This window comes from Prenolepis imparis, unplaced genomic scaffold (assembly GCF_030444845.1).
Source record: "Prenolepis imparis isolate NDT839.2.m4 unplaced genomic scaffold, iyPreImpa1.0 SCAF_8, whole genome shotgun sequence".
NCBI lineage: Eukaryota > Metazoa > Arthropoda > Insecta > Hymenoptera > Formicidae > Prenolepis > Prenolepis imparis.
The window spans coordinates 3,857,270-3,872,696 of NW_028141166.1; the positions used below are offsets into that span (position 1 = coordinate 3,857,270).

The 15,427-nt window shown below is 34.2% G+C and overlaps 1 protein-coding gene across 5 annotated transcripts in view; it reads left to right on the plus strand.

The window, feature by feature from the left end:
* Positions 1-15,427, plus strand: part of LOC145940068 (uncharacterized) — a 37,642-nt gene that overhangs the window by 15,409 nt on the left and 6,806 nt on the right. For 2 of the 5 annotated variants that reach the window (XM_083044895.1, XM_083044898.1), the window contains exons 2-4: positions 11,207-11,312; positions 12,156-12,381; positions 14,833-15,360. In XM_083044895.1, the coding sequence (XP_082901021.1) occupies positions 11,222-11,312; positions 12,156-12,381; positions 14,833-15,360 (845 nt within the window). In that variant the 5' untranslated portion in view covers positions 11,207-11,221. The other 3 variants (XM_083044897.1, XM_083044896.1, XM_083044899.1) reach the window with 3 other exon arrangements.

Genomic DNA, 15,427 nt, shown 5'->3' on the forward strand with positions numbered 1-15,427 from the left:
AAGATTATTTTATTAATAAAAAAAAAGAAGCGATAGTCGCGTAAGGACGAGCGTGTTTGCACGCTCAAACAAAGTGCGCTGTTAATGCATTGATAATAGTAAAGATGCGCATAGAATAAGAAATGAGAATAAATAAATATCATTAACGTTATATGTGGCCGACAACGTGAAATAGCCGATGGCAGGCACATGCGCACGAAAATTATATTTATCGTTGTGTCGTAGATAGTATCGCACGGTCGTGACAAACAAGTGTCATCGTGACGTCAATAAGGCTCTGACAAGTGCGTATACGATTCGCCAACGCTTCTTTTATGTATACTGATTGTCGGCGCGCATGGTTTTCGCGATGAAGCGCAACGTCACGGCATTTTAACGATTCGTCGTCGATTTGCCATCTCGCGTTAGTCGTCGATCGATATCGGCTGGAATAATTCTCGACGTCGCGCGTGAGAAACCATTTGCACTCGCCGTATCGCATCGGTATTTCAATTTTTTTTCTCTTTCAAGCGCGTATTTATAAAGTATGATGATTACGTGTGTCTCGTAACTTATCGAGGAAAGTAATGGATTACAATCGATCGATCGATCGATTGATGGATTAATTTTTTTTTCATCCAATAATATATTGTTTCGGATTCTTCAAATATATAATGTATGTATATTTTTTTATTCCTGCAAAAATAATTTTATTTCTCACTTATAGTTTATATATAATAATATAATATAATTATATATATATATATATATATATATATATATAATTATAATAATCTTTTATAATTTTGAATTTGTGTGTAACTTGGAACAAAGTAAGAGTGTATAAAAGAATAATGCGAAACTATATATAATATTCTATAAATTTGTGAAACTAGGTTTGTTATTTTTTGCACTTTGTCATCTTAAATAGAATCTTTTAAAATTTGCGTGACATTTTTCTTTTTCTTAGAAACAACTTATTGCGATCTTTGTGCAATTTTATGAATTGTTTACTTGTTTTTGTTATTGTGGCCGGGAGCCAGCGATCTCGCGTTTTCTAATACGATTCTTAGACGTAGCTTTACAGATCTCCCGTTTCTATTACGTAATTTTAATGCTTGTGATTATATTACCGGCGCAGATAGGAACGCCGTTCTTTTGGTAGATTTAGATGTAATAATCGTAAATTTCTTTATATAATGCTCGAAAATTAATAATAAAATTTATCTCTTTTTCTCTCTTTCTCTCTAATTGTGCGCGATATTAGTATCGGTAATAAGACAGTGATAGCTAAAATTAAACAGAGGATATACAGTTTGAATATAAAAATTAATAAAGGACATTATTAATAGTAAAAGTGTATTAATTAAACATCTCGTGAGAAAGGATTTTATATAATTATTACGAAATATCTCGTTTAAATTAAGATCCGAGTGCGAACTCTAGATTACTGTTGCCATTTATTGTGACACTATACTATCGAGATCTCTGGCCTTGTGTGCGAGCGTAAATTTTGTCAGCGCGTATCGGCGATATCGTCGTTTATCGTCGTTGAAAACGCACACGTTTCCGCGGCGTTGCGCGCGGAAAAAACACTCGATAAGAAGGTTGCAAACTGCGCCGATTTGCAATTTTCATTCGCGCCTTTCTTCCTCCTCTCTCCGGCGCCACAAAGTCGCTCCTCCTCGTCGCGATCCTCCGCGCGCGATTCCGCGTTTGATTGCGCTCATCGCATTCGCTTTCACGTTTGATATTAGTGCATGCTTGTTATTAGTACCCGCGCGACGTCATAATCTCAAACCTTCGTCCTTACCTTTCTCTTGTTCTATTTACTTTATACTGTCTCTTTCTCTGCGTCTTACCTTTACTTCCACCGCTTCTACGTTACCTAGGTTCTCTCTTAACCACCTCTATGTTTATTCTCTCTATACTAGATACTATAAATATACTTATAAATAACAGCTCTCACACTTCCATACGCATCCATGCGTGCCATCTAACCAAGTCCCGTTCGATATTAGTGTGTTTTTCCATACGCGCAATAATCGCAATAATCGCAATAATGCACGCTTGGAGACACTTTAATTCGCGCACGAGCGAGCGCGTGTTTGCTCTCCAAAAATAGACGGTACAGCTGTCGTTCGATGTTTTGTAGCCCGGAACTTTTATTGCCCCATCGTCGACGACGGGGAAGAGACAGCGATATTTCATTTTGCCGTAGGATAAAATCTTTCCTCGGCAACTGGTTGAGAGTAGAAGAAAAGAGACAAAACAGTCGATAGAAATCACGCATAATAATTGCACGATATGTAGATAAAGTATAAAATATATAATGAGTAAATGTAAAGATTAATTTAATTTATATAAATGAAAAGAAGAAAAAACAAGTTTCAAAATGAAAAAGTTTAAGATGATTGTACACACACAGAGAAAATTTTCTCTTAGAATTTATTCTAAAAATCATGGGACAATATGGTATTTTATAAGAATTCCTCTGAAGAATTTTATGAGAGTTTCTCTGATTAATATCTATCACAATAAAAAATATTAATATCACAATAAAATATCAAATATGTTTGATTAATTTTACTTAAAATATACACAGGCTCATTTTAATTTATCCACTCAAATATCTTAAAATTTTAGAAGGAAACTTTTTAGACAAAAGTTATTTATTTGATTTGAAGGGGAACAAGATGGCGATTTACTGACTTTTTTGACGAAAAGGGCACTTTCAAGGTCATTTAAAGGTCATTTATGTTTTTTGGAATAAAACTAATTTTTTTATATAAATCGATTTTTCGCAATTTTCGGCATAAAAGGTTATAAGGGTAAAATGGTTTTTTTTGTCTAAAAATTTTCCTTCTAAAACTTACAAGTTTTGAGATATTTATATAAAGTATAAATTAAAATGAACCATCCATAGTAAAATTTCAATAATTTTTAAATATGTTAAAAACTTATGATTCTTTGAGTGCTTTAAATAGAATAGATGCCAAAATAGTAAACATATAAAATATTTTATATAAATTTTACAATGCAGCATAATATTTTCAATCTGGCTTAATCGCTTATGATAATTTTAACATGCTGCATGATAATTTTCAGCTTATTATTACCAAATATAATATTTGTCGTGAATTTTGTGGTGAATTAAAAAAATATAATAAAAAATTCTCTCCGTGATAGGACTTATGTATTTTGAATATAAAAAAAATAATACGTGTGTTTCACACACAATATTATCTTTTGCTACCTTTGAAATTTTAACTTCTTTCTTGTGGTTAAATATAAAATAAATGAAGATACAGAGCAGAGAGAAATCTCTGTTTGCGAGAGACTTATCGCGATTCCGTAAATTTTCTCTTGACTCTGATTCTTCATCATTTCGTGGTACGATTGATTGCTGCTAAGCTTTGACAGTGTATTTTTCTTGAAATCGTGTCAACAAGAATCACATCGCTCGCTTATATTATTTCTCGATGATTTCTTGTATCTTTTTTTCAAAAGCCTAATACTTGTTTTGTAAGGAGCCGATTTGCGATGCTGACATTTTTCATCGCTCTGCGATGACATTGACTTTGTGAGACTAAATCTCGACAGACTTTCTTTGCCGCCGTGGCACCACAAATTACATCACTTAGCCATATCATTTCGCAACGTTTCTTTCGTGTCGGAGGTCTTCCTTCCTCCTACTGCTTGTTGAAGATAGATATGCAATCATTCTATCTCGAATCGGTCTTGCGATGACTTCAGATGACGAAAACATATTACTTGGAAATTTATAGTTTACTTTTTATTTGTTATCTTTACATGCGACTTAAAGTCCTTTTCGTTATATATCATATATGAGAAAATTAATTTTATTTTACCGCAATGTGTTACGATACTTAAAAATTTGTTTGCTTCTGCGAGTGATTATGGCAAGTTCTTAGTGTAGCCTTATTGTATAAACAAATTTCGAGCGAGAATATAATAACAGGAAAATTAACGTAAGAACAAATACAGACTATATCAATCGAGTCGAGAAAGAAGTCAAATAACACAATGCATCATCGAAACTGATTGAAAATATATTATCGATGTTTGTAGAAAAAATATTTGTTATACAATTGTATATGCTTTTGCGAAAGCATATTGAATGTAATTATGCGAATGTCAAATTCAAGAATTTGAGATAGCAATTAAGGCTCCTGGCTCCTTGCCGACCATGTCGAAATCGTGACGTCAGAGGCGAGAAAACACACGCAAAAATTTCTTAGATGCCATTTCGAAATGAAAAAATATTTCGATGAAACAGCACTTCAGATGGCTTTAGCACACTCTTAAAAAACCCCGAAAATTATCCTTTCCCCTTTATAATCAATCAACAGCTGTAAAATGTAATATTATGAAGCCCAGTCCGTCTGGTCTTTGCACATGCGCAGTCATTCCGCATGTCAAAGTCTGATATCTCGATCATTTTACAGATATTGATTGATTATAAAGGGAAAAGGATAGTTTTCGGGGTTTTTTAAGAGTGTGCTAAAGCCATCTGAAGTGCTGTTTAATCGAAATATCTTTTCATTAAAAAATGGCATCTAAGAATTTTTAGCGTGTGCTTTCTCGCCTCTGACGTCACAATCCAATATGGCCGCGGTGAGCACCCAAGAGCCTTAAAATTATTCAATACATCGAGAAAGTTACTTGGCGGAAAAAAATATTAGCCATTATAGCTAAATTTAGCTGTCCCTATTTTACACCTGAAATTTGGTTACTATGCCTAAATTTTAGCTATGGTAGCTAATATTTTTTTAGTTATAGTTTAATGAAGAATTCTTCATTAGGGATAGCTAAAGGGACAGCTAAATTTAGTTGTGGTGGCTAATATTTTTTTTCTGAATTAGAAAAGTAATAAAAAGTGTAATAGAACCAGCGCAATAAGCAGGGCGCATAAATTATTAACAATGTATTACGTAATAAATATATTTTAATGATCAAACACAAGATAAGAGGGATACAATTTAAATGCCAACGCGTACGTTTCGGCTCTTTTTTTTAGCCATCCTCAGCGCAAAAAACAATAAATAGTAAAGTTTTTTTCCGCGTTTGAAATATTATTAGCAGTAAATTCGCAATAAATACATTTAGTAGAAAGGCACGATGCGATCAAGTGATTTCGATCATATTGAACGCAATTATGCAAAATATCCCGATTAATGGGAAATTTTTCGCATGTGAGAAGAAAAAAGACAGAATGCCAAATGACGAAGTTATTCGCCGATTCGAACGGCTTTTATCTATGCACACAAGTCACGACGCACAAGCACGATACTGCACGCGTCTTCTTCGTATACTTTATACCTTTATGCGCACGCGAAGTCGCGTGCACGGTCGCGTGTTCGTATATCACCCCTTCGTGCACGGTGTTGTTAAAATATTCGTCCACCTATCGGCACCCGGCATCTAGGATAGCGGATTTTGCATCCGCCTATGCAAAACGTTCATTTTGCCACCTGAGGCAGGCAGGTTTCGACCCCGCGTCCCGAGAGCGCTTATCTCAACCAGCAATCAGAACGGAATTAACGTTACAATGTGTTATCGTATGACGCAACTAGACTGTGATGCACATGCCCAAGATCAGAGGCTAAACTTGCTTTAGATATTCAGAGCCAATATTTTTACATTTTGTTATGCGTAAAAAATACTGTAATATTATTTATTTATTTTTTTATAAATAAAACCGATATGTACATTTACAACTTAAATTTAAAACTATAATATTAATTGTATTAATTTATTTGATGCGATTAATATAAACATAAACGTATATTGTATTGAGAGTCTTGTTCTAAAATCGCAAAGAAAAAAAGTCAAATGAAACTATCGCGTTACTTTATTCTTTTTCTTATTCTTATATTATTTTGCGATTAACGCATTTCTCTTTTATTTTCCATGTAGACTAAAAATAAACTGAAATGAGATGCTTGTTAAATTTATTCCGAAGACAGTTTTAGAAGAGTCTAAGGGCCTGAGCAGAATGGCTGACTTACAACTTTAAGACAATGTTTTATGCCCTTAAGTTTTTGTCTTATGTAACGCACAATACTGTCTTTTGTCTCAAATCTTATCTTAAGTCAGCTATTCTGCTCAAGCCCTAACGGGCGGTAAATCGTGTCATCGTGTTTTTTACTATGATAAAATATATTCGAAACAAAACTTAGAGGTACAGTATAATCGACATTGGAAGAACTATATGAAACACGCGTAGTCGCAATTGAGCGATTTATTGCGACAATTGTGTTAAGACGGTATACACTGCTAAGACCTTGGAACTAAAACAACTAATATTACTCGCAGTTCATATTAACAAAAGAATCTTAGGAGAAAGACGTCATATATAATTGAGGTGTAGGACAATCTTACAAATTTCACATTTACATAATTGGAAAATTGATCTTAACTGAACGCCTCCCGCTCCAATTCGCGTATTTGTTCCTTCGTGTGTATATTCAAAACATAGATATACATGCAAGAGTCTTATTCTGCTACACGGAGAGAATTTTTCGTTAAATTTTACCACAAAATTCACTACAAATTTTATCATGTTTGGTAATAAACCGAAAATTACCATGTTGCATGTTAAAATTATCATGAGCAATTAAGTCAAATTGAAAATATTATGCTGCTTTGTAAAATATATGTATATAAAATATTTTACATGTTTATTACTTTTTTGACATCTATTCTATTTAAAATATCTAAAAAATTATAAGTTTTTAATATATTTTAAAATTATTGAAATTTTACTATATATTTTAGTAAAATTAATCAAACATATTTTATATTTCGTTCTTCTAGATATTAATCAGAGAAACTCTCATAAAATTCTTCGAAATACTATGTTAATGCACGAGACTATACCATCATTCATCAGAATAAGTTCTAAGAGAAAATTCTCTCTGTGTAGAATAAATATATCATTACTTTCATATAAAATCTCGTACGTAGAGTTACATCAATAAATATCGACTATATTAAAAATTATAAGTAAAAAAAGATACATATAAGTATGGAAATATCTATTTTTCGTTGAGATTTCCAATTATGTTTTGCGTTTTTCATTCATAACAAATTATAGTATCGACAGTACCGACATTATGTAAAGACTTTTTGTGTAAAAGATTCTGAATGGTAGTGACGAAACTCCAAGTGCGGCATCCTGAACAAAGTTCAGCCGATGTATGTCTGATAATGTCTTATTCATAAGTGATAACGGGGGGCGTAGGTAGGATCCGCGCTTCGACGCCTCTGCAGTGCATCTAAATTGCGATCATTTCGTCATTCCCTGCCGGTCGTTTTGTCTTCTCGTCTTTGCGTCACTTCGTCGTCCACCTCGAGATGCCCAGGTGCGATATTTTGCGTCGCTTTCTGTATAATTCTCAGCCGGTGCGACGCATAATCGGGGCTAAAATATCGTTAGCAAATCCGTTCACGAAGAGAGCGAATTGTTCGCGCGACGTAAAATTTGCTCAATGTAAAGAAAGACAAAATATTTCATCTAATTGTATATAGATATTCTTACTCATGTTTTATGAATTTGTAAGTATATTGTGCGACACAAAGAAAAATAGAAGCTATGAAAAATTAAATGCGAAAACGAAGAGAATTACTTTCTCCTCTTGTCTTAATAAATGACTAATTTATCTTTATTCGATTAAATTGATTAACGCCTTGTTGTCGGATTATGGAGCCGCTTGATGCTTTTGGTCGTGTTTCGAAGATATTTGTACTCCTTATTTGTCGGGCAAAGCTGATGAAAGACGATTGCGAATTCCACTCTATTTTTATTGATATTAATTTATATATAATTTATATAGACGAAATTTTTGTATTATTTTTGATTTATATTTTTTGCGAATATTATATGAAATAATACGCTTAATTTTCGAATAGACATATGAAATATAGGGTAGTGCTTTTTATTCACGCGTAGAAGTTCTGATCCGCACTTTGTGTCGTCTATCGATTTCGCAATAAAGAAGCACGTCGCCACGCTCAAATGGCGTGATAAAATTTGTCGTGTTCTGACGCAATGGCAGCTTTATACCCTCCAAAGATACGACCGAGTTTCAGACGTCGCGGCGGCATCCGGGCGCCAACGAGTCTGGACTTTTCGAGCATATGCGGCCCCTGCTTCCTTTTCTCTCGACACCTATTTCGCTTTTCAGATATAATCCTCAGATTGATCTAAATTGCACGTGCAATGATCCGTAACTTTAGTACATTTGTCGATGTTGCACCAAACAATGCGCAAAATATCCAGTTTGATAATTAACCCTTAAATTATATATGCGTAATTATAAATAACACAATAGGACAAAAAAATCACTTTTTCGTTTTCGCCAAAATGCGTACGTTTCTCGAAGATTTTATCGTGTGACGGTGCCGTTGTCAGAATTTGCCTAGCACATCAGGATTTTGAATAAATTAGAATGAAAGAAACAAAAAATGGCGTTTTTGGCCTATTTTAATTTTTTTACAGAATGAAAAAAACTGGTTTCTAAATAAACTCAACGGCATCTGAAAGTATAATTCAAAAGCTTTCAAACAAATTTTAATTCATGATCGTACGACTTTCTTTCATCAAGTTATGGCTGTTTTGAATTTTAGAGGTTCTGTATAATTTACAAGAAAGGTACATAAATACATACTTATATATAGCAGCAAATAAAAAAAGTAAAGACAGTTTGATCCTGCATGGTACAAAAAATGTAATGACATCCTGTTAATTCAAAAAAAGTTATTTTATCACCTCTGCATATTAAGTTAGATCTGAAGATGTCCAATTTTGTGAAAACATTGGACTTTTTAAACGGTATAGATATTAAATATATAAACGTGAATTTCGAAAATTGAGCATTGCAAAAAATGAAGTAAGCATATTCGCAAGCAAGTATATATTTGCCTTTGACTGTGGTCAATATCAACGTGGTCGAAATTTCGTACTCCCAATTTCTTCTCGTTGCTTAACTAATGCTTATAGAAATCGGAAGTTTCTACGACTCACTTTTCGCACGCGTACTATCGTGCGTGATCATAAAAAGGTGCCTTCTTAATCGCTACGCGAAGATAAAATCAGCTGGTACCCTGCTGGTACCCTGCTGGTACCCTGCTGAAACCCTGCTGAACACGTCCGGTACCTTCGTAACCCTTTGCGACCTTATCGCCCTACGCCACACCTTGTCTTGATAACGGAGTGATATCATTCGTCGTGCAAATAGATGTGCATAATAAATGCGCAAACGTATTGCGCAAAATAATTATTGGTTACGTTCGCAGTATAATTAGACTAAAGCTAGAGTGGGAAAAATGTGTCTGATCATATTGAATATCGAGGATTAAAGAAAAATAAACATACAGAAAGATTATGTACATATATATATATATATATATTGCGCCCTGATGAATGAGACTTCGAATCTCACGGATATATACTTCTATGTGTTTAATCTGAGTTTTAATCTTGGCCCAAATTATAGGTCCGCCGCGAATTTGCGAGGGCTATACAAGAGGAAAAAAGGGGACCCTCTTTTTTTCCACGCCCCGTACGCTTCGTGAAATACTAATACATTTTATGGCATGAACTTACTCGTCACGATTATCTGAATGTCACGTGCGTATCGGATCAATGTGCAGTTGTGACACTCACTAGACATAATGTCACGCGTGAATGTTATTTATACATGTCGGTTGATTCAGTAAAACACGATATTATTTTGCAATTTGATATTCGCGATAATCTGAAAAACTTTATTTATCCGGTCATGCATATTTGCTGCCCTTGCAACAATATTTCAAATATTTGTCACGGATTCCACCGCTGTGAAGTTAGCCCCTCATTATTTAAAAAATTAATTTTTTTTCAGAGTTCTGTGTAGATCTCCGATAGTTCCAGAGTTCTTGATAGTTTTAAGAAATAGTTCTGGCCATTAAAGACATGAAAAAGCATTTCAAAGATATGGGGGGCTAACTTCACAGCGGTACGGATTCCTGATATAAATGTTTTAAGTAAAGTGACAAGAAAATTGTTGATGATGAAGGAATATACATAATCGATTGAAAAGATTTTATGAAGTTGTGGCGTATGTGTATACATACACACACACACTTGGTTGCTGCGATAAACTATCTGTTAACGTGTTTTGCTCGTTTCTTAAGACAAAATTCCTCAACGATAATCATGAACTTATCTTGTTTTAAAATAACACATCACGAGATTATAGACGTATATATATATTAAAAAACAAACATGTTTTGATGAGAGAGCAGGAATCTTGATTAATGCATTGCCATTTTCCATTTTCCTTCTCCATGGATTTCAGCTCGTTTAACATTCAGCTCGGAAAAATGCAACCACCTCTAGACAAATCGTTTACAGATCGATTTCGCGAGTCGTGAATTAACCCATTTTTAACGAGCAGTCCATCGACATATAGAATGGACTGAACGCTGCGAAAGACAAAAGCGCACTCGCTATAGAAAGAAAGGGGTACTACATGGGAGATGGGAGGCCTATGTTTGTTTGTCTCTCTTCTTGCAGGGCCGTCAAAATAAAATTTCAAACCCTGCACACAATTTTTTTATAAAGTAATTAACATATTTTTCCAATGTTTTATTTTATAATATGTTTTATAATCTACTAAGTAATAAATATAATTTTTTGTGCACTAATTAACGCGCGAGGCTCTTTATGCCGTTTCTTACTTGTTGTTATTATTTTTTTAAATATGAAGCCTTTTATTTAATTAAATTTTATTATTTGTTATTAAATATATTTATATTAAATGTATTAAATTATTAAATATATTTATAACTGTATTCGTATTAAATGTATGCATTTGTACATTTTTTCATTCTTGTTATTAGTTTTGCACAACAAACGTCTCAAAACCATTTTTCCAGATTTCAAGAATAAAAGAGCAAGCACTTTCACGACAAAACACAATTTCAAAGTGAGTTTTACCGGTTTTATCGTGCGAGTTATTAAATAGGTTCCAAATTCAATGCTACGTTATTGCGAGAATTCTGGAGGGGGACAAAATCAGACAGACATAACATAGGCCTCTCATATAGTACCTCTCTTTCTACAGCGAGCGCGCGTTTGTCTTTCGCAACGCTCAGTCTATTCTATGTATATGTCGATGGAGCAGTCTTAATAGCGCACCGATCGCCTTGTCTGTTGCAGGATGAGAAGGTCACAATGCTGAGACCCGGATCCTTAGTAGGTCTGCTGGTCCTCGTGGCCATGCTGAAGATCGCAGACTCGAATCGCTGTCTGACGAAGTTGGAAGGTAAATCGTCGGTTATATTATTATCGTCGGCCCGATCGATGTGGCTCAATTACGGCGCATTTGTCAGCTCTTCGAAGATGCTGATATCATTGATACGCCATCGGAAAAACAGCGTCACGTGTAATAATCGTTAATTGACGCGATGATGAGGCGTGGTCTGATCAACATTAATTGAACCGAGTCTACACGACTCATCCATAGACACAGATCACACGTAGTTGTTGATGAATAATTTAGATATATCGCGGCGCGTAATGAGGAGCTGAATTCACATTCCGTGCGAGTAAAGGCTCATTCAGACAGGACGCGTCAAGCAGCGAGCAGCAACCAATAAGCGAGGCAATATTTTTTACGCCATTGCTAATATTACCTCGCTTATTGTTTGTTGAATGGTTGCTGCTCGCTGCTTGACGCTTGACGCGTCCTGTCTGAATGAGCCTTTAATGTTAACCGCGTCGCATATAGCTTATCCGCTTATTATCGAGCATTCAAATATAGTCATCGCGCAGATTGGCAACGGCCGGAAACATTCTTCTACCTGCCTCCTGTTTTTCTCAGATGTTTACATTGTTCAGATCGAACGGTAGAATGACCTTGCATTTCTATATTTGCAACGATTCTCAACTCGCGTGTTTTTAAATTGTGTTAAATAACAATTATTTATCATTATTTTTAAATACACGTTCGGATCATAAAATCTTTTTCTCAAAGTCTTTAATTATTTTAATTCTAAATTAATTGATCAATCGAAAATTTAATTTAATTTAAAACTTCTTACCGTAGAAGTTTAAAAAAAAATTTTTTTAAATCTCTTTTCGAGAAAAATTTCTTTACGATTTGCAGAAGTTAATCCAAAGAGGGTGATTCATCATGAAGGTCGTTTCTTGAACATTCAATTCGAAGTATCGAGAAGAGTCACACAGAGGTTGACGTCAGAAATTATGAAAATCTTTTTGACCGAAGTATTGGGTTACACCGATATTGGCATTATCGATAAGGATGATAAATTCAATGTATCGGAGGTCTTCGAGAGGCTATCCGAGAAGCCGACGTACAACGAACACAAAATGTAAGATATACAAACGACCGTAATTAATGCTACCTTATGCGATCCCGATTCTAGCCTCTTTGAGATTCCTTGAATTTTTTAATTCAATCTATTCTTTTTATTTCTTGTATTACAAACATGTGATTACAATAGCTTTTTGATCATTTGCTTTTCAATGAGTTCGTAAATAGCACTGAATAATAGTATTGAATCATAATAAATATTAAACTTTTAACAAATTTGCATAAGGTGGGTAGAATTCAATTACTAGATTAAAGTATAATAGAATTTAATTACTTAATAATTTTTATATGTATATTAAATTCATATATATAGGAATATATCATCTCATACTATGTTGATACTTATGACACTAGATTAACTGGATCGAGAACCTATTATTACGCCAACTGCAAAAATATGCTTTGCAATTTGTTTGCTGAGCGATCATATTTCATCTCAGCAACGCTTTCTCTGACAAATATTCAGAACGTATTTACCAATAGTTATATTAAGTTTTTCGCGCTTGCTGTGTGTTTCTTGAGCATCTAATAATATTTATTTCTATGCATCTTAAAATCAGAACAATGTATCCGTCTCAACATCAGAGATATTTCAATAATTGAGATGTATCCAACCATTGTGAGATATGATGATTGTTCATTAATAATGTTTCTTTGATATATCTCTATGTTGTAATGTGACAAACAGGATGGTCCTCGCCACGATTTTTAAGGCGCTTCTGACAAAAAAGTCACAAACAGAAATTTATCAATTTCCACAACATGTTGCAATAATAAAAATTGGCCGAACACTTTTTGTTTGATAAAAAAGCAAGGTCACCTTGATTTTTTAAAATAGAATTGCCATGTTTTTTCATATACGAGGCGCATTTTTAAAGTAAGGTCCATTTTGAAATAAAAAAAGGATCTTAACATATAAAAATAATTTATTATAGCCAAAAAACTTCTACAAGCTTACTTTATTTTTCCACATAATCATCATTGACTTTCATTTTTTATATTGTTTCAACAGCTTCCTAATTCCATTGTTGTAAAAGTCTGCCGCCTGTGTCTTGAACCAGTTAATAACGCTGTTCTTTAGTTCGCCGTTAAAACATTGAATAGACAACTTTGTGAGGTTTTTGAATCAAATGTTATGAGTGATTTTAAAGTTAGGCAATAGTGTCGTTTGTTTAAAGAAGGACAAACAAATGTTTAGAAATGTTTAAATGAAGAGCGTTGCGGTCGCTCAACAATGATGACAGAAGGTTTAATGGAAGAAGTGAATACAAAAATTATTGAAAATCAGCGGTTTACGGTTTCAGAATTGTCTATTCAATTTCCTAAAGTGAACTAAAAAACGAAAAGAAAAGCGAACTAAAGAACGGCATTACTAACTTTTACAACAATGCATGGAATTAGGAAGCTGTTGAAACAATATCAAAAATGAATGGAAGTCAATGGTGATTATGTGAAAAAATAAAGTAAGCTTGTAGAAGTTTTTTGGCTATAATAAATTATTTTAATATGTTGAGATCCTTTTTTATTTCAAAACGGACCTTACTTTAAAAATGCGCCTCGTAGTTACGTAAAAACAAAATCAATGAGTACATACCACGGTTACATATAGGTCTGGAAACGATGGTGGTGGGGGATGGTCCTCTTAGTGATGTTGTTTTTAATTTACTTCATAGCCACAAAAGTCACAACGATCTAGGAAAGTACGATTGGTTAGAAAAAAAATATAAGATGTTAGAAAAAGAAATAGGCTGTTAGAAAAAGCTTGACAATCTGTTTCTGTCTCTCTCCCACTCGTACTTAAAAGGACCATCCCCCACCACTAAAATTCGAGCTCGTTTCCAAACCTGTACATAAGACTGTGATACATAAAATATTATTATTTTAAGTTACGTTACAACTCAATAAATCATTTTAAATTTTCTAAAACGCAATTCTTTACTATTGAAGAAGTTCACTAGAAACGTAAATAGTAAACAGATTCAACAACTTAACCTTATGTTGTTTATAACACGTAATTTAGCTATTGACCAATAGACTTATCAATTTATCATGTGTCTGAGGACCTGATATAATGAATCGCTATTGTAATACGAAAAAGATAGATGTTACTAGTATTTGGCCAAATGATCAAAACGATCAAAATAATCAAAATAATTGAATGATGAAACTAAACAAAATAATAAAAATACCCTGTATATTCAGTTATTAATGTTTGGTAACTACAAAAATAAAAAAGGTTTAAAGTTTTCAAATTACATGTCTTCTTTTTGTTGCAATAAACAATTTATATAAATTATTAGTGATGATATATTTTTGATATTCTTGCGTTAGATACCTGAATGTTGTCAGAACATTGAGTCGAATAGTTAATTAAACTCGCGTCATCTTTAAACTTAGCAGAGGAATATACGCGTGTTTAAATTAATTAACATTCCCTATCTCATAACAGAGTTCCAACGACGATGGTGAACATGGAAGTATGGATTCCGCCGCAGCAGGACACGTCGCCGCTGCTGAGTAAATACAACGTGAAGGAATGTGGCTCGATTGCGCCACCGGGACACTTCGGGTGGTTCGTTCCGGAAGCGTTAGCCAGACCTGATGATAGCTGGTTGGTGTTCTCCAGATTAGAGACTGCCAGCAGATACGCCGTCGACGAGACGTATTTATCGATCATCAAGAATTCTACGATAAATCCGGATACCAGAGATTCCTACTGCCGCGAAACCTTTTGCCAACACGGGATGTACATCCCAGAACAATGTCAAAGTCAAGGGCAACAGAGAATGCCGAAATGCGCGCTGCTGCTGGCCGAATACCCGGATGTCACGCTGTTCGTGAAAGACCACATCGATCAGATGAAGCTCTACGTCAAGGTGGCGTGGGTAGGTCCGAATCTTAGATACTTGACCAAGAACTTGACCAGGGAGTACATGCAATTTGGGCAGAACTCGTCAGCTTCTATAGCTGAGAATAGGTACGGCTGATTTGGATGAATATAAAGTCGATATATTAATAAATATGAAATGAAATGTAAGTTTTAT